At 36.5% G+C, this 19,127-nt stretch overlaps 2 protein-coding genes and 1 non-coding gene across 3 annotated transcripts; 2 read left to right on the top strand and 1 right to left on the bottom strand.

Annotated features, from left to right (window-relative positions):
* Positions 1-2,322: 2,322 nt before the first annotated feature.
* Positions 2,323-7,559, bottom strand: LOC134792340 (thiamin pyrophosphokinase 1). The gene is made up of 6 exons (XM_063763609.1): positions 7,334-7,559; positions 6,734-6,890; positions 6,232-6,398; positions 5,365-5,455; positions 3,320-3,592; positions 2,323-2,486 (listed from the first exon to the last, which is right to left on the bottom strand). Exons 1-6 carry the CDS (start codon positions 7,514-7,516, stop codon positions 2,323-2,325), a joined length of 1,035 nt encoding a protein of 344 aa, XP_063619679.1. The 5' UTR covers positions 7,517-7,559.
* A 692-nt stretch (positions 7,560-8,251) lies between these two features.
* On the top strand, positions 8,252-18,866 carry LOC134792185 (charged multivesicular body protein 5). The gene is made up of 5 exons (XM_063763422.1): positions 8,252-8,439; positions 9,930-10,081; positions 15,773-15,938; positions 16,332-16,455; positions 17,045-18,866. Exons 1-5 carry the CDS (start codon positions 8,371-8,373, stop codon positions 17,212-17,214), a joined length of 681 nt encoding a protein of 226 aa, XP_063619492.1. The 5' UTR covers positions 8,252-8,370; the 3' UTR covers positions 17,215-18,866.
* On the top strand, positions 11,410-11,513 carry LOC134792558 (U6 spliceosomal RNA). Its single transcript, XR_010144454.1, has one exon. It is a non-coding gene; the product is annotated as a U6 spliceosomal RNA (small nuclear RNA).
* Positions 18,867-19,127: the final 261 nt, after the last annotated feature.

Consider the following 19,127-nt stretch of genomic DNA (forward strand, 5'->3'; position numbering starts at 1 on the left):
GGAAGTTTGTTTTTGAAAACTATAACTAAGATCTAATTACCTACCTACTATAACTCATTTACATGTATGAAATAATTACTATAACTCATACACATGTAGGGGAGGTAGGGGACCATTGGGCATCGGGACGGTTTACAAGGGGGTGCCCGAGCCTCCCGTCTGCCCAATGGCCCCCTTTCTCCCCTATGTTTTAATTACTATAAGTACATAGGTACTTATTTCATGACTTACTAAGACTCACTCACTAACCAAACCAAACAAAACAAGCACAATGTTCCTGGCCCCTTAAAAGTATGTATAGGTTAAACACTTAGCTATATAAAGCCCCTCATGTATTAGTTGTGTAATATAAATTTAAATAAATGATATTAACATTGACAGCTATTCCTGTGAAATCTTCGTTACAAATATTTAAATACAAGATTGATCAAACTTCTTAGCATATTAAATAATGAGCCTGCAAACCTTATGGCATATTAAAAATTTCAACCATGTAAGGTGTATCCAAATACTTGAAACACTTCACTGCTACATAAATAAAAAATGGGCTTGAGCTAAGTTTTTTACCCAAACATTATTACTATTAAAACTATGATAAGTTAATCATAATAAATATTGGTTTATAACTTGTCATCAGCGAACAGAGCTGTCGATTTGGGTAACCGAGACCATACAGCAAAAACGTAATTTCTACCTCTCTATCGCTCGAATATTCAAGAGCGATAGAGAGACAGATAATGTTTTTAGATTTTGGCGACAGGCCCTCTATTTCTTCAACTATTAAGGTTTCAAAATAGACAAACTGGTACATCGTAAACTGATCAGCAAATGTTTGATATTTTGAGCTTTGCGTTTATCTTTCGTAAAATAAAGCACCTGTACGTAAATTACGTATTAATTACGTATTCAATTCAAGATTAAATTACATTAGCTTTGGTAGTTATTGTGAAACAGGAAATTATAGGACTCAGTCCAAATACTACCCGTAACTATACTAACTATATTTTATGATGCATTAACTATAGTCTGTATCTTTAGGTATTTAAATAAAAGTAAACAAACAATTTGTAAATTTTCGGGTAGTTATAACATTTATTGGTTAACCGACCAATTACAAAACCGCCTGGATCAGTCACTGAACGACCTGTATTTAACCTACATTATTTGATCGTGTAATGTTTTCATCTACCCTCAACTGGCTTAAGGAGCCATTGGAGGTAGATCTTGTTTAATTTTATTTAAATACCTAAAGATACAGAGTTATAAGCTACAACCCTAATAATTTTTAATTAGAATATAGAATAAAACTACTTACAAGAAAAGCATGGTAAAAATAATATACCATAACTATAGACGAATTAACTATGTTCTGTAGTTGATTTACTCAATTTGGTATCTTCCATGAATCCTTATGGACTTGTAACATTGGATAAAAACTAAAAGTCTACTTCTACTTCTATATCTAGTAGCACTTTGACATTTGTTCCTTTACTAATTTCTTTTCAATGTTAATGTTGTTTCATGAACCTGAAATAGAAATAATGTAAGAAACTTAGAGTAGGTACAGTCGCCATCAGATATATCGGAGCGGCCAAGGTGCTCACAAATATCTGAACACGCCTCTATTGTCAGGGCGTTTAGTGCGTGTTCAGATATTTTTGAGCACCTCGGCCGCTCCGATATATCTGATGGCGACTGTACCTGGGTGGATCAACTAAGTTCTTATTTCTACTTGTTATTCTGTCCACTCAATCAGGGAACAATATTATAGTAGTAGGTAGTAGTATGGAATGTTGTACAACGATCTACTAACGTAAGGAAAGACCTTTTACCACAAAAATTCATGATTGGGTAATTTAAATATCATAAAACCGGGGTTCCTAACTAAAAGTTCCGATTTTTATTTATTATGAGATCGGTCGGGACGGCACAACTAACCCCGCTATGAGCTGGTTGTTCCGTCGTTCCAAATTCTAACTTATCCGTCAAAAATTACTTTTAGTCAAATATTACGCACGCAAAAAAAAACTGAAAAAAGTGTCTTGCAATTCATACAAATGCGAGATTATTTTTTGTGTACAATTAACAGTTAATAAAAAAAACCGTAAATATATATGGCTCGGTCCTTGTTTACCTATTCTCATTCCGGCACTTTTAGGCCCGCTCTCCCCTAGTTTATATCGCGGGCGAGATACTTATGCGGCGCTCCTGTGCTAGGCCTACTTGAGTACTATTCATAAACATCTGTCAAATGTTACAAGCCGTTGATAATCGATTTGTGTTTGTTATAAAGAGACAAAATTATCAAAGGTTTGCTAAGTTTTATGCATAACGGGGGTATAGCTTTACGTGTAAGTACTTACTTTGTAGACTGGGCACTTTCATAGACCACAGAAGGGGGTGGCTGCATTTGACCGTCACTGTGTCCGATTCCGTGAACGTGTTAGACGAACTGACTAGCTTTCCGAACGCTAAGATCTGATTGTCTGAAACAATAGATAGGTAAAGTTAACTTAACAAATCCATCAGACATATACATATTAAAAATTGGATGTACGATAAAAAAAACCACCGAGGGTTCCGTACCTTTTAGTATTTGTTGTTATAGCGGCAACGGAAACACATCATGTGAAAATTTCAACTGTCTAGCTATCACGGTTCATGAGATACAGCCTGGTGACAGACAGACGGACAGTGGAGTCATAGTAATAGGGTCCCGTTTTTACCCTTTGGGTACGGAACCCTAAAAATTAGAGAACTAACTGATCAAAAAGTATGAAACTGGGAAAGTTTTCGGACGTACATGTTTTACGTTACTCACCCAAGTATGACGCGTTCGTAAGAAAAATTCAACAGGAAATAAAGGACACCAGGGTGTCTTATTAGCCGGGTCCACACAGAGCGAGCATTTTCTCGCGCACAAAACGGCCAGTGTAGACGTGCCTCGCGCGCGCCGCCTCGCCCACACCACGTCACACTACACTAACAGTACACTACATCACACACTACACTAGCCGTTTTGTGCGCGAGGAAATTGCCTCGCGCGTATGCTCGCTCTGTGTGGACCCGGCTAATAACTATCATCTGCGGGCTCAGCACGGTTCCATTTTTATCGACTATCACTATGCGCGTCCCTTTCGCACTTACATACTTGTTAGAACGTGACAGGCATGGTGACAAGAGATAAAAAGGCGACCGTGCTAAGCTGCCTGATCACCCGGAGATATTGAAGATACATTCATCAGGGAGGGACGTATTGTGAGTGCCTCACGATATGATAAGAAGACCCAATACATTAACTACCTACTGTGGTACTCACTCAAATTCCATTTCAGTCCAGTAGTAGTAACAACACAAGGCTCTCCAACAGGCACCAAAGAACACCAAGCTTTTTTATGCTTCTTTGATTCTTGTGGCACAGCTATGACGTGATCTCCCGGAGAAAGTAACCAAGATACAGCATCTTCAGATATCAGGTACAGTCTGGTTGTAGGACTGAGGAGCTGGTTCTCTTTAGCCAGGAACAATGTTTGTACGTTGCCGAATATCTGGTCTATCCTTCGGGACGATTGTGCTATTGCTATGACGTGTTCTACCTAGAAGAAAAATATTAATTTGATGTGTAAAATTATCAAAGTGAATTTAACTAGTGAAATTCATGAAATACAGCATGTGACATTAGGCAGGTACAAACAGCGGAGGTTTCCTCCTCTCATCCCAATCTTCAGTATTTGGGGATGGATTAAAGGAGATCGTAGCCAATCAGGACATCAGTTTCTCCTATAGGTACGATGTTATGCAATTTATTCCGGTTTTCGGCAGCATTGACTGAGGGCCTACCGCGAATCACGTTTGACGTGTTGCCTCTCTGTCGCACTTGTAAATTCGTACGTAAGCTTGTGACAGGGAGGCAACACGTCTCCTCCGTCCCTCTGCTTTGGAAACTTTAATGTTGAGTGTGATGCGGACCTAATCATTCCAGCGCATTGGACTCTTTTTTTATACCACATCGGTGGCAAACAAGCAAACGGCCCGCCTGATGGTAAGCAGTCACCGTAGCCTATGGTCAGTCACTCTCCCCTCCCCTCTCTCAAAGCTGGAGTAATAGGTTTATATTTCTCACCCTTGGGGTACAGAACCGGTATCGTCTTGGGTCGTCCCATTCGTTTTTCGTCAAGTTCTTAAATTAGTCCTATTCTGCTTTCGTCACTCATTCTACATTGAAAGCCACCGACGATTGTGACGAATGTAGAATAAGTGACGAAAGCAGAATAGGACTAATTTAAGAACTTGACGAAAAACGAATGGGACGACCCAAGACGATACCATAGAACCCATAATATATAGTGGCCACGTTTTTATATGAATGTTGTTCAAAGGTATGATCCGATCCCTTATACACCTTTTTATGGACAAAGTAGCAATTTTAAAACAATAAGCTATTTCTTAGGACTCGATTCTCAAGCAATATGACAAGTATAATTAATTAGAGTCAGTATATTCTACATACAAAGTGTGAAACAGTAGAACACGATTCAATCGCGAGCCTCGGGAATGTCGTGAGCCTATAATTACGTCCACATGAAGCGATAATGCCTGGAGGTCACGCATTGGATATGTTGTCGCAAATGGATCTCAAATCACTTACATCAATATACGACATCTATTTATAATATACTTATACACAGATTTACATAATGTTACGACATAGTAAGTGCATTTAAGCTTACCGTACGGCCACAGTAATTCTTACACCACGTGATAGTTTAGTTTAGGTATTTCATCCATTAATTAGGTACATCACACGCTTAAGGGGAGGGAGGGGTGCAAGAAAATGTAACATGTTGTGACAGGGGGGTCAATTCTTGAATTTCGTGTTACGTATAAAGTATAGCGCCATTTACTTTTCACCCTCTCAAAGATATCAATATACATCCCTAGAAAATAACTATAACTTTCGTTGACCGAGCGAGCGTAAAGCGTCTCCGTTTCAGCTTGGTTTACAATGCTTTCGTATGTTTTGTCTAAAAATCACATTTCTCAACTGATTCTTGTAAAAGTTTGTGAGCTGGTTCGATAGTTTTTTTTAATTCAGTTCTTAGCTTTCAAAATGGCATAGCCATGGGTTTACACCTGTGGCAGTGGTAAGGCAAGGCCAGTTGTAAGATTTAACTTACTTCTCTCTAACTAATCGGAATAATTAATCAGAGTAGGTAAGTCACGATTTAATTGCCCATCTCTCTTGAAATAGTTTTATTTTATTTGAGTTAATAAAATAAATAAGAAGCTACCAAAATGTTACTAAAACCACGATGTGTAGTGATAAATTTGGCATTTTGCACGAAATAATTATAAATGCTGCACGCACATCTGTGTTGGTTTCCCGGCAATGCGTGGATAATTCCATCAAGGCCTTCGTGAAGTCCGTGTGGTTCTGGTCTGGCGTGTGGCACACCTGTAAGACAATGGCACGTTAATTTCGCTTACAATGAAGGTGGTGATTGGTAACACATGTTGGATTTAATGACATAATTTAGAAAATGAGCAGGAAGAATTTATATACTTAACTAAAAAGTGGTCGTATATTTGAGTTTTATATTATAGGGTATAAACGGATTAAAGGTGTAAAAGTAAATTATAGGGCACATTTAATTATTTGCATTACAGTGAAATAAAAATAAACTATATGACAATTATATACTAATACATAATGTATCATAATCGAATAAGCATTTATTTTTCATACATTCTGACTTGAATAAAAATAAATGCTTATTAAATAAATGAATAACAGAATTTAACTGTAATTTTTTCAACTTTTATATATTTTAATTGACAAATAGTACTGCAGTTGGTCCCAGATACACACAATGTAAATAAAATAGTCAACTAGCCTACTGAAATTGTCTGAAATTCCCACCATGCCTAGTATTCAGATAATTGAGTTCTACTGCTTCAGCAATTTAACAGCTTCACAGAGAAAATGATAGTCAAATTAGCTACTTAACTGTTATAGGCTTATAGGCAAGGTGGGAATCAAGCTCTATGGCCAACTCACTGCTGCAAATATGACTAGGTTCATGACAGAGTACCTTGTCCTATTGATCACCCATTTTTGATGGTGGCTGATGTTTGATGTTAGGGAAACAGTCAAGGTCATCTACTTTGTTGTAAAATTGTAAATAAATAAACATTCAATAAATTAGTAAGATTATTGTCTAAATAAATCACCTTACAACCTTTCTTTCTGTATTTCTCTAAGTCATCTTGAGAAACTGAATCAAAGTCCCCTGTCACAAGGTCTGGTAATTTAATGTCATTTTGTATTTTTTCTGGACAATTATTAATAAATGTCTCCCATCTCTTGATACCACCATCCACTGTTATTCTTAGTTTTGCTAAAAATAAAGAAGTTCATTAGACTATGTTAACTTAATATTTTGTTTAACACTCATCAAAGAAGGCTCTGTCAATATAAACTGTCTTTATTTTTTTTGCACATTCATCAAGTAGATTATATCAATCAACCCAATACAATTGTTTTAATTATTACATTTCTTCAGGTTATATTATGACTACAAGATAAGACCAACTATAGTGCATTATTATCAAGTTTGATTGGATATATGTAATAATAAATTGATTGATTAGGTCAAATAAACAACGGGTGAACTAAAAAAAAATATATATGAAACATGTTCAGATTGATAATTTTATAAATTGCATAACTTACCACTATTCCATAATTGTGTGAAAAATGTCTGACTCTGTGTAATTGGAGTATTAAGTACTAGGACCGCATAGTTGACTGGTTTGGTGTGATATATAATGGGGCTGACATCCCATTTCCAGCACTGTACAGGATTGCATTGAGAGTTGCATGGGTTATGCTGAGCATGTAAAAAATAGATTAACAGAAATTAGACTCAAAATAGCACCATAAGCCATAGACGGTTTAGATTATATAACAGATAATTGACTCAGGATAAAACACAATGTTCAATGTAGGGACACATATTTTCATGTATGAGGCGTGAATGTACAAATGATTCTGAGTAAAATGAGCCCAAGAAGTCAATATTTTGAAGACATGAATGAAATGTTCAGTTTTGGAAAACGCTCCTTTATGTATACTGTAAAGTAAAGAATACATACAATAGGTTACATAGATATATTGTAAGCATGTTTACGTCCTACGCACGTGGACTTGCGATAGAAATTGGTAGCGTAGGCATGCTTAAAAGTACTTCATTTCCCAAGTGTTTTAAGTTTATTTTCGTTTCAATAATAATACCATAAGAACTAGCAAGAAAAGGTTCTAAAGAGTACTTACTATACCATTCACTGTTACTCCTCGTAGAGCCATGCCAAAATGTTTGCGTATTACGCACGCTACTTCACGCACTGCAAGTTTCTGTATCATTAAAACAATTACAATATATTTAAGTAATAAAGCTTGATAGTATATCACCTTTGTAACTCGTAAATTACGATAACGGATATCAAATATAGGCATATAAATCCCTCGATATTTACAATTTAAGTAAAGTATGAATGAATATAGGCCGGTTATTGTTTTGACTTCGATATAGTGACATATGACATTGACACTTGTTGGTTATGTTGGCTACCCTGGTGCTGGTGTTTTCACTGCAAAAATATTTTTAAGGGTAATGTTCGAAAACTAATAGTCTCTCTAAGCGTTTTCTACAATCGCATGCGTTTTGCAATACATCGTATTGCAATATAAACTTGGTCAAGCAGATCTTGTCAGTAGAAAAAGGCGGCAAATTTGAAAAATGTAGGCGCGAAGGGATATCGTATCATAGAAAATTTGAATTTCGCGCCTTTTTGAGAGAGAGATTTGCTTGACCATCTATATTTATACATATTGCGGCATTTGATCGATGAATTAAATTCGTTCTACGCTACGCTCCTACCCTACTTTGCCAGCATTTTTTTTAAATCGCATGGAATTTGTTGCAAGGTCTGTAGAAGGCAGTTTGCGTTGAGTCCATTCTAAAAGTGATAGCCACTGACTTAATATATCAATGGTGATAGCACACTATCGCACCGCGCCGCTAACGAGAAAGAGATATCTGTTTCTCGCTCTCACTTATGGGTGCGACGCACCAAGGTCGCGGTGCGGTGCGATAGTGTGTTACGGCTATAAAAGCATATTTGGATTATCTAGATGTACATTATTTGGCTGGTCATTATACAGACTGCGGAAATGTCAATTGTCAGTGTCATTGAATAGGATTTTGTTATGTCGATTATTGGTTGAGTGAGATCAGGGAAATTTTCGTACTTAGATACTTTGTGACCAAGAATTTATCGTAAGGAAAAAGTTCTTGAAAACTAAACAAAATGAATAGAATATTCGGCAGAGGAAAACAAAAGACTCCGGGTCCAAGCATAACGGACTGCATTGGCACTGTAAGTAACGTTTAATAGGTTTGTTGTCATGGAGGTAGGTAGGTCTTAGTACTCTTGTTGATGATTCATGCGCAAAAACGAGTTATTATTATTAAATCACTCGCCAGAGTTAATATTATTATTTAGTATTAAGCTTTATTTGCCACTTTCATACCATTTATGGACAATTTACACAAATGTTGCATCACTAAACTTAAATTACCTATTAGACTCTAATACACAACTACATAATATCTGTTTGTAGACTTGTAAAATGCATATCTACTAACTATTTCATGATTTCTATAAGAAAATTACCAGACAAAGAAAAGATCATGTTTTTTGACAACTAAGGTAGTGTTTTTTTTATAGGTATAGGTACTGTCTAATTTTAGCAACCTCTACCAACAAATGGCTTGATAAACTTTAATGTAGTGTGGAGCTGTTGCTGTTAATGTTATTAATTTCACCTTATAACACTTAAAACTCGCGTTTTGTACACATACAGTGTACAAAACTCTCGCATTTTGTACACATACAGTGTACACTCCATATGTCACTCAATATAATGATTCACTCCCAATAATGTCGACATTTGCTGGCTATAGTTGCTTTACTTTCATATTAATTTCTCTCTATATAACTAATTTTCTCTATTGCGTCAAAAACGTCCGGTCCTTTGAGTGTAGAGTATATAGAGTTTATATAGAGTTTACACTGTATTTAATTACACAAACGGGTCCCCCGCAATATTCATTGTTTTTGAAATGATGTTATGAAATAAATAAAATGATATAGCGGTAGACCCGTTTGTGTAATTTTTTACAGTTTAGTAGATAGTTTCACCTTCACCACAGAATAACTAATAGTACTACCGTACAGAAAATTCACTCCTTCACAAAAGTCAGATTTAGGTATAAAATTATACCTATACTCGCTGCCTGCAACAAAATTGAAACTTATAACCGCACACGAACGGTGAATCTTCTTTACGCGAGCGCCACGTGACACGACTATCGTGCGGTCGAGCGGCAGCCCACTATACCTGGCGCGCCGGCCAAATGTACCTAAACTGCGTAGTGACACCCCCCTGCCTTCACCTTAGCTGTGTGAGCCAAACTTCTTTCTTGTTTCCACATGATTGAGGGCCGCTACCACAGGAGGTAGTTGTTTTGTGCACCAAGGCTCTCATTTCTCCATTGTGAGCCAAATTGGCTATTTCAAAATAACACTATGTATGAGATTTCTTTTCATTTTACTCCCTAAATTGTATCCCGCTTAGGGATAAGTTCGCCCTTGTACAGTCACCTGCAATATTATGTTACACAACGAAGGCCGCAAAAATATCTGACACGATCTTGTTCGTAGAGCCATAAGAGTGTGTCACATATTTTTGCGGCCTTCGAAGAGTAACATATTATTGCAGGTGACTGTACTATATTTATGTTCTATCTGATGTACCTGTATTCCTCTCTTCCGTACAATAAAGTGTTACTTACTTAAATCCACAGGTGGATGGTCGAGCAGATAATATAGAGCAGAAGGTCAATAAGTTGGAGACAGAACTGAGGAAATACAAAGACCAAATGGCTAAAATGAGAGAAGGACCGGCGAAAAACTCTGTTAAACAAAAAGCTATGAGGGTTTTAAAGCAGAAGAAAATGTATGTTTTGATACACAATATTGCTTTCTAAATAATATTATCCTCATTATCCTGATACTTGGTCTTTAGAAACATTCAAAACCCAATCTGAAAATGAAGGATTTTTTTGTCACTGTAATATTGTCACTTGTAAAAACACTTGTCAGTTGATATTCTTGCGAAATGAATTGTAAACTGACAGTAGAAAGTAACGTAACCTATGTTAGATTACTTATAAATAAATTAATGACTGCACAATCTCAGGGTGTCATATTTATTAAGCTTATTGTGGGATTAGGTTGATCTGTGTATAATAGGGTATTTTCCTACTAGTCAGTATCAGTATCAAATCAGTAACTTTTTTAGAACTGACAAAACGATTTACTAATATGGAATTTATATTAAACAACTGTACCGATATTCGAAACCTAAGAATAATATTGAGAATGGCAACATTGTGTTGTCGGTCGTATTGTCCTTTTCTAGCATATACGTCCCTCTCTCTCTCTCACATTCCCACCACAGAGCAGTTGGTTTTGACAGGTGTTTGACAGTTACCGCCAAAACAAATTTCCAAGTCATTGGCTTGCTGTTTTTCCATCTGGAAGGTCGTGAAGCTAAACTGCTGGTGAGTTTTTGAATTTGTACCCCAGTTTAGCTGACTATATTGAAAAACAGTTTCTAACGGCTTTTGCCGTTCGAAATAAATATTTAAATTTAGTTGTCCGTTAAACTATCTAGCAAATAAAAACGATCCGGAATAGTGATGTGCAAGTGTTTTCAAAGGCTGCCTGCGCGCACCGTGGCTATGCCAATGAAAATACTAAAACACATGTTAGAAAACACATCGAGCTGGTAAAGCGTGCACGTGTCACCATTATAATTTAATTTTATACCTACATTAAGTCTCTTGAGAGTCTTGTTAGTTTAAATCTTTGTGTGTGTGTGTATAATAACTAATAACGGTTGAAATTATAATACTTAAATGGTGATCTGTGGAGGCATACCCTTCAGTTTTCAAGTGATTTGTGTTTTCGAATACGAAAGGATCGGATAGTTAATACGTGTTACGTAGAACCTACGTATGAAGGTAGAAGCTTATAGACGTGTGTGTAGGTTTTATCTGTCCAAGTATCTATCAGCAATTTGTCTTTTTATCCCGTTCCGGGTTAATATAATATTTATTGCAAAATTTATTTTTTGGTAATAAACTTGCTGATAAATAATGTGTACCCGCTATAGGAGTCGACGAAGCCCCGCTTCGCGGGGCTTCTATTTCCGCTCTGAGGGACACAAGGTAACGAACAAACCTACATCGCAAACATTGCATCTATTTTTGTGGAAAGTGAGTACTTCGGCAGTACATAAACTTAAATCTGACTAGACATAGAGAGAGATTAGCATGGCTCTGCGCAAGAATGACATGCGAAATCGTGAAGTATTTCACTCTTTATCTACCAACTTATATCTCTCCAACTAGATCTTTGAAAAAAAAAAAAAAAAAAAAAAAGGTTAAAATGTAGGTAGGTACCTACTTAAATAAATAACTTAGCAGGTACTTACAGCCTAAAAAGGTTAAGGAAAGAACTATTGCATGTAGATGCTATATGTGCTTGTGTTATTTTGGATTTGAATAATTTGATTATTAATTCTATACGTAACTACATACAAGATGGTCAATTCTTAAGCCTACCTACCTACCTACATAAATAGTACACTTGTAAACGTTTCAAATAAAATCGGAAGCCTGTGATTTAGAAGGGCATTAACGATACGGGAATCTTTAGATTGATTCATTGACGAAGACGCATGGTTTGGTTCATATTGTCAAATTATATTAGTTAACTGTAGAGTTAAAGTTTAGTTTTGGCAAATCTGCGCGTCACCGTGAATGACACTCTCTAAAAGTGCCTGTTAAAGCCTGCTTAAAGCCTTTCACCTTGTCGAGCAAGGAACCCGCAACTAAGGGAATATTACCCACAGGGTATTTGATTTGAATGATATTCTTAAACCTACGTCTGTTATGGTTCCACCTGCGTGAGGTGTGCCTAAGAGAATCTTTTATTCGTTCACAAACTAACGTCATGTTATTTGTGATAAAACCAATATATTATGTACCTATCTAAGCCTGCGCAAGGCTGCCATGTTTCCACCTGCGTAAGGTGTGCCAAAGAATCTTTGATTCGTTCACAAACTGACGTCAAGTTATTGATGATGATATTATAACCTATGTAAGCCTGCGCAAGGCATGTCAGACATATTCACAGAAATATAAATGATATGGTTATAACACAATTAAGCGAGCGAGTAGGCCACAATCAGAAAAATATTACAAAGATGAATTTGTAAATATCTCCTCTTAGAGAAAGTAAAAAGGGCGACAGAGCTTACGATTCCATTCTGAACTAAGCTATGTTTACAATATATATTACTCATAGTGTGAAACAAACAGCCGGCTCAAGGTGTACAAAAGGTCCGTTTAACGGCCCTATGAATATCTAAAAACCTTTGAAGTCTAGGCCTGCTAAGGCAGACTAGAAATAAATACATATGATCCCAATGTAAGAGCAGCTCACAGTTGCATAAATTATATTTGCCTCGAGAGCACTAGTCTTTCAGTTAACATGTTTACGAGTACCTACCTATGTACACGATATGACCAAGGTTACCTACCTATTTAATTATTATATCTCTGACTGCCATGGTATGGGAAATTATTATGTGCTGGCGGTGCTGCACAAGCATGTTTGAAATAAAATATAAAAAACTGGCCTAACGGGCGTTTATGAATTATGTATTTTACACCCTTATGTCTATATTGTGACCCTGGAAGTTTTAAACCACCTGTATCGTAAGTGCTCCCATACACGGATTAAGTTTATTATAAACTACCCATGCCCTAACCTCAAGGGCAAGTGCTTCTATGCACGGACCAGATACTGTTACCACTTAATTCACTTATCATGACTTGTCATAGTTTGATACTACACGTTTAACAAATTTAAGAACGTGGAATGTACCCACTACAAAAGGTTTTTAAAAACAGTGACTGAATGGTTTGCACGAAAGGTTCTAGCACAACTTCTGGGCGGTCACGCCTAGGGCATGACCCTCTAGTTCTCAATTTATACAAAATTATAGCATTGTGATACTGTTCGCTTGCACAATAAAATAGAGAAACAGGAGCACGCCTTGCGAAAAGGCGAAGCTATTTTGAAACGCCAAACTTTCAAAAATGGATTGAAATATATAAATATGTCTTTGGTGTGGAACATGTACACCCAAACAAATGCAGTCATTTATTATATGTTGGCAAAACTCTGCCAAAGTGTTAGTCTGTCTGTACAGCGTAACCTGAAGGCATCAATGCACATGAATCTCTTGAAACATGGTGGATTAATTAATTTACACCCCGCCTGTGTCTTGCTCTTACCAAATCCACAAGTTAAGGACCTCAACCTATCTAGGTACCCTTCTTGCCCGAGACCTGAAAAAATGTTCAGTATAATCTCATGCAGTCAAGTGTCGGAAAACTAGGTCCACACACTTAGCGCTACTGTGAATATATATCTAAAAAGTCTGTAGACTGCCTTCCAGGAGGCGGGATGCTAATAGACTAGCCTATATAGTAGGCCAGAGATATAGTATTCAAAAGCACACTGGTCCAAATCCAGTTATATTATATGTATTTCAAAATATAAAATAATTGACAATTCGGCGTATATCTGATATCAAAAAGTTACAATTATCCTTAGTTCATAAGGAGGATAAGTATACATAAATATCAAATAGATTCGACAAAGTGTTGACTCTAGCATTGGATGAAATAGGTCCCTCTTAAAGGGCCTCTGCGCTGTTGGCTTTGGGCCCACGGGTGCCCGGCAAAAGGTCGGGGACCCCATGGTCCGCACAGTTATTGCAAATAATGTATGATCACTAAATAAACACACAAATTTGCATTTTGGTTAAAAACACATATGCGATGAGCTAAGGTTTCGAATTAAGTACCTTATTCTTAATAATTTACACACTGGAAAGAGGAAACTGAATATTCAGAATTAAGCAATGCTATGAATGGTTTACAACAATTAAACCACTTTAGCGTTCAGAACCAATCAAGCTTATGCCTACTAGTAGGCACCAGATAAGGTAAACTAATCTTACTGCATATATAGAAATTAATGAGTACAATTAAGGTCACTTGATGATAGCTAAACATGAATATAAGCAGAATGAGCCTGCACCTTTACAAATATCATTGATAAGGTTCTGTGGCATTTCTATATTAACCATTTGAACGCCAAGAGCACCAAAAAGCGTCATAACTAGGCGTGCCTACATGAGTGTTTAAGCTCTCAAAGTAACCTTCACAATTTTAAGTAAGGTTTGTTTGGGTACATTAGCTCGCGTTCGCGTTAGTAAAGCGTACAAAGGATTAAATGCATTTTATAGCTATAACCAAGTATATAGCTCACACTGACTCACGGTCATTAAAGGAATTCAGTAATTCCCTATGACATTTTAGTAAGTAGGTACCCAATATTAACTTTGTGGGTAGTGATAGTGAATTATAACGAATATTTAAAATATTCGTCTACTTAATCCCGAGGGATTCTGGAAATAAGAAAGGTCTTGTCTTTGTTATATTCCTGCAACTGCTTACTTTACTAGATAATTATTATCAAATTTGTTAATAATTGGGAGTTATAAATAAAAACTACTCGAGTACTTTATGATTTTATTCTTTTCATACTTGAATTCCATCACTCCTTATCACAGATGTTGTATGCTCCTTGAAGAGTAGACTGACTTATGTCATCTTCTTTTACCTAGTTTTCATATGCATATAATTAAGTAAGTATAGCACCATGTGGTGACTCATTTTTTCTCTTTGAACATTTACATTACATTAAGTACGTATATGAAATGTAAAGTTAGTAACATAATATAATGGTATATCAAATTGTATGCTTTACATAATACCTCTCTCCTCACAGGTGTTAAAATAAAGGGTGTACTACATAATTAATTAAACACTCGTAATATAATAATATTACATATACATAATAAGTACATGTATAATCACATTGGCTTGGCGTCTTCCCACCACCAGGCGATAACAAACACGTCTCAATATTATTCTTAGGTTTCGAATATCGGTACAGTTGTTTAATGACAGCGTTTTACACAAAAATAAAACGCTAATTAAATAACTTACCATATTCGAAACCTAAAGTTTTAATCCTGCCTGGTGTAAATATGTATAATTTTGAGACAATGACTTGGAAATTTGTTTTGGCGGTAACTGTCAAACACCTGTCAAAACCAACTGCTCTGTGGTGGGAATGTGAGAGAGAGAGAGGGACGTATATGCTAGAAAAGGACAATACGACCGACAACACAATGTTGCCATTCTCAATATTATTCTTAGGTTTCGAATATGGTAAGTTATTTAATTAGCGTTTTATTTTTGTGTAAAACGCTGTCATTTATGAAACATTACATTGTGACGTCAGGGTCAACTCACCTACTTTTTATATTTCTATCCGATTTATTAAATAGAACTTGTGATTAAAAATAACTCCTATCTGTGTTTTTCTAATAATTATCTGGTGCTTTATTTCATGCATGGTGTAAAGTAATTTTATTTAAATACAGTATAACATCCTATCATACTTTTTTTTTCTTGATTTTGTTATTTATTAAATTCAGGTACGAACAACAGCTGGAAAATCTCCGAGCTCAATCATTCAACATGGAGCAAGCAAACTACGCCACACAAACACTGAAGGACACACACGCAACCGTCCAGGCCATGAAAGATGGCGTCACTCAGATGAAAAAGGAGTTTAAGAAGATCAATATAGATAACATTGAGGTAGTGTGCTAGAGTAACTCATCAACATCAATGCTGCTTTCTTCTGTAAAGGCCAATTGTCATAAAAAAAAAGTAACCAATGCCATTTAAATAAGTACCATTTAGAATATCCTATCTGTATTGCTATACAGGTTTCAAATTACACATAAAAAACAGCATTGATGTTATGTCATCTAAGATCTTAATCCTATTAGGGCATTTATTGCGCCCAACCAGGTCAACCTTATGTTGTTGGTTATACGGTTTATTATGGCTATGAACTTGTGGTGGTAATTAGTGAGTTTGGGTCAGTGTTGTCACAATTAACTATAAAACTATTCTTTCATCACAAATCTACTTACTGCCCAGAGCTTAATATTTTTTTTTAACAAATATCAACTATGTATGTTTCAGGATGTGAACGACGATTTAGCAGACATGTTGGAGCAAGCTGACGAGGTGCAGGAGGCGCTGGGCCGCCAGTACGGCATGCCGGAGATCGATGACGACGAATTAGCTGCTGAACTTGATGCCCTAGGTATTTTGTTCATATTTTTCATCAAATTTATAGAAAGCATTTTTGAAGTACAGTCAGGAGCAGAAGTTGCTAAGCGGGTCAGCTGTTCAAAATGATCTTGACGCGACTTTATTGTTAAGAGAATAATATCGTGTCAAGGTAATTTTGAACACCTCGCCCGCGTAGCTACTTCTGCTGCTGACTGTACAAGTGTGTAAACACCCAGGGGCCTATCTAAAGTTACAATAGTTATAGAGAAAACACCTACATCCCCCGCGCACCCGCAACACCAGAGGGGTTGTAAGCGCGTTGCTAGAAGATTCCCATCTTACTCTAATCCCTCCCATCTTAAACTCTAGCAACGCGCTTACAACCCCTCTGGTGTTGCGGGTGTCCGGGGGATGCATGTAAATGATTAAGTAACTTTTCGTTCGCATTTGTAATTCCGGTAAATGTTTACTTTTCGATTGGAATTCTTCGATAAGTGATTGTAATTTGGGCTATGAGTTACAACCCTAGAGCTGAGAAAGAGTTCTACGTATCGCTTGGGTGATCTAAAGTTCTGGTGCACTTTTTGAGAACACATATCAATTTAATTTTATATTTCTAGGCGACGAGATAGCCCTGGACGACGACACGTCGTACCTCGACGACGTGGTGAAGGCGCCGGCCGCGCCCGACAAGGAGCCCGGCGCGGACAGCGTGCGCAACAAGGACGGAGTCCCGGTCGACGAGTTCGGCCTGCCGCAGGTGCCCAGTGCGGCGCAGACCTCGCGCTAAACGGGACAAGTGAGCTGTAGATGTTGCTCTTGTATTTCAGGAAAGGGGAGTGAAGGGTGCGTACAGATCTGACGAATGCGACGCTAGTACATTATTCGCGAACCGCTCGCGCTGTACGTACGTAGGTACAGATGTAGTGCGTAATTGTTTTCCTTCTTATTTTCTCGGAAACGTTCGTATTCAGTCAACATCAGTACTTTTTGTACTTAGACTGACTGAAATAGCAAGACACGTTCGTACGTTTGTCGTTTCCGTGAAAATACGAAGGAAAACAACTATGCACTACATCTTTACTACCTACGTATTTATACTCTGACAAGATTTTCAGTGGTACTAATTTATGAGATTCTTTGACAGGCGTTGAAAGTCATCGAATGTCTCCAATGTAAACAATAAACGATTTCAGAATTCGATGCGTATTATTGTCATATGTAAGCTGCTTGTAGCGAAAATATAATATTGTCAGGCTAAGGGGTTAAATAAAATATTGTCAGGCTTTACGTACAGGTCCTACAATAAGGAAGCATCTCACCACAAACTGCCTAGGAACAGTTAGTAATCCTGTCGCAAAGAGCGCGCGAGCGTCGCATTCGTCAGATCTGGACGGACTTTAACCAAGATAGACTTTAATATGATAATAATAAGAGTTGAAGTCAACAAACACCTCTTTGAAATGCAAGATCCACCTGTTTCATTTGCATTAGCCTTCACTGATAATCGTTTTCGTTGTCATTGTTAAAAGAAAGAATGAAAGATAAAAGAAAGAAGATACAATTACATAACTAGCTCAGTGGTCCTACTAGGCTAGGCCTGTATCGTGGTATTTTTGATAATGTGCGCGTTTTGGTCTATAAACATGACCTATGAATACAATCTGTTAGTTTTGGTACTAGGACACAACTTACAATCATTTCAGTGAGACCTAATAAGTTTTTATACTTAGTCCATATAAATCAAAGAAAATTATAATAAAAGTTAAGTTACTCGTTCAAATGATAATTCGCTTTCTTGTATGTGTACGTCTAATACACGTTTATTCCCAAATAACTTTTCTAAAACAGGGAATAGCTATATTGGCACATGCTTGCACCTTACTTGGCTGAATGGTTATAAGACTGTTCTCAATCTTTAAACGGCACCATCGAACCACACCACACAAATGGATATGTAGTATCATATAAGAATCCATCAAGCTTAATAAGATGTGCTAAATATTTAATAATAAAATATTTTCTGTTAACTGCAGTATCAAGTGTAGTTAAACTTTATAAACGTAATATAGCTTCATTTATTGGGAGCGGATTTTTATTCCAATTATTTTCTTAATTATGTATGTAGGTACTTTGCTAATGTATAATTGTCGACTCATTTAACTAACCATTCGTGAACCTTATTCCAACGATTTAAGGTTCATAGATAGTTAAGTATGTTGCTCTTAGTAGTTTACTGCATTCGTAATAAAGTGCATAGTATCGTTCTAGTAATCGCCTTTCACAGACATGTTGCGATATTGCGTCAAAAATATTTAACTTGATTAACATGTAATATGTTGAAGAAAATTAATGTTTAATTTTGTTGCTGTATGTCTGATTTTTATAAAATATTGTATAATCTAATGTATTTTAAATAAATGTAAGTTGTTTAATATACAAGATACTTTTATATGGAAACATAAAACCTTATTCCTTCGATTCCAGGGAAATTTGTACACCCTTTATCTTTTGATTGAGATATGGTTTTATAATTTGATTTCCTACCTTATCATGACAACAATCAATCACGACACTATTATAAGGCTATTGGGTGGAATATTTTAATTAAAAATCGACTTTCTTATATCTGTGTTAAGGTAGAAATTCAAATGGAGCTTGGTTGCATAGATCTAAATATAGAGATAGAAATAAAAACAAAAA

Source organism: Cydia splendana, chromosome 7 (genome assembly GCF_910591565.1).
Source record: "Cydia splendana chromosome 7, ilCydSple1.2, whole genome shotgun sequence".
Classification (NCBI taxonomy): Eukaryota; Metazoa; Arthropoda; class Insecta; order Lepidoptera; family Tortricidae; genus Cydia; species Cydia splendana.

Bases quoted from the DNA above. Each gene is read 5' to 3' on its own strand.
- LOC134792185 (XM_063763422.1), top strand. From the start codon at position 8,371: ATGAATAGAATATTCGGCAGAGGAAAACAAAAGACTCCGGGTCCAAGC. The intron at 10,082-15,772 runs GTATGTTTTGAT...TATTAAATTCAG, and splicing joins GTTTTAAAGCAGAAGAAAAT to GTACGAACAACAGCTGGAAA. The intron at 16,456-17,044 runs GTATTTTGTTCA...TTATATTTCTAG, and splicing joins TGCTGAACTTGATGCCCTAG to GCGACGAGATAGCCCTGGAC.
- LOC134792340 (XM_063763609.1), bottom strand. From the start codon at position 7,516: ATGCCTATATTTGATATCCGTTATCGTAATTTACGAGTTACAAAGGTG. The intron at 6,399-6,733 runs GTAAGTTATGCA...CTTTATTTTTAG, and splicing joins CACACAATTATGGAATAGTG to CAAAACTAAGAATAACAGTG. The intron at 5,456-6,231 runs GTGATTTATTTA...ATTGTCTTACAG, and splicing joins ACAGAAAGAAAGGTTGTAAG to GTGTGCCACACGCCAGACCA.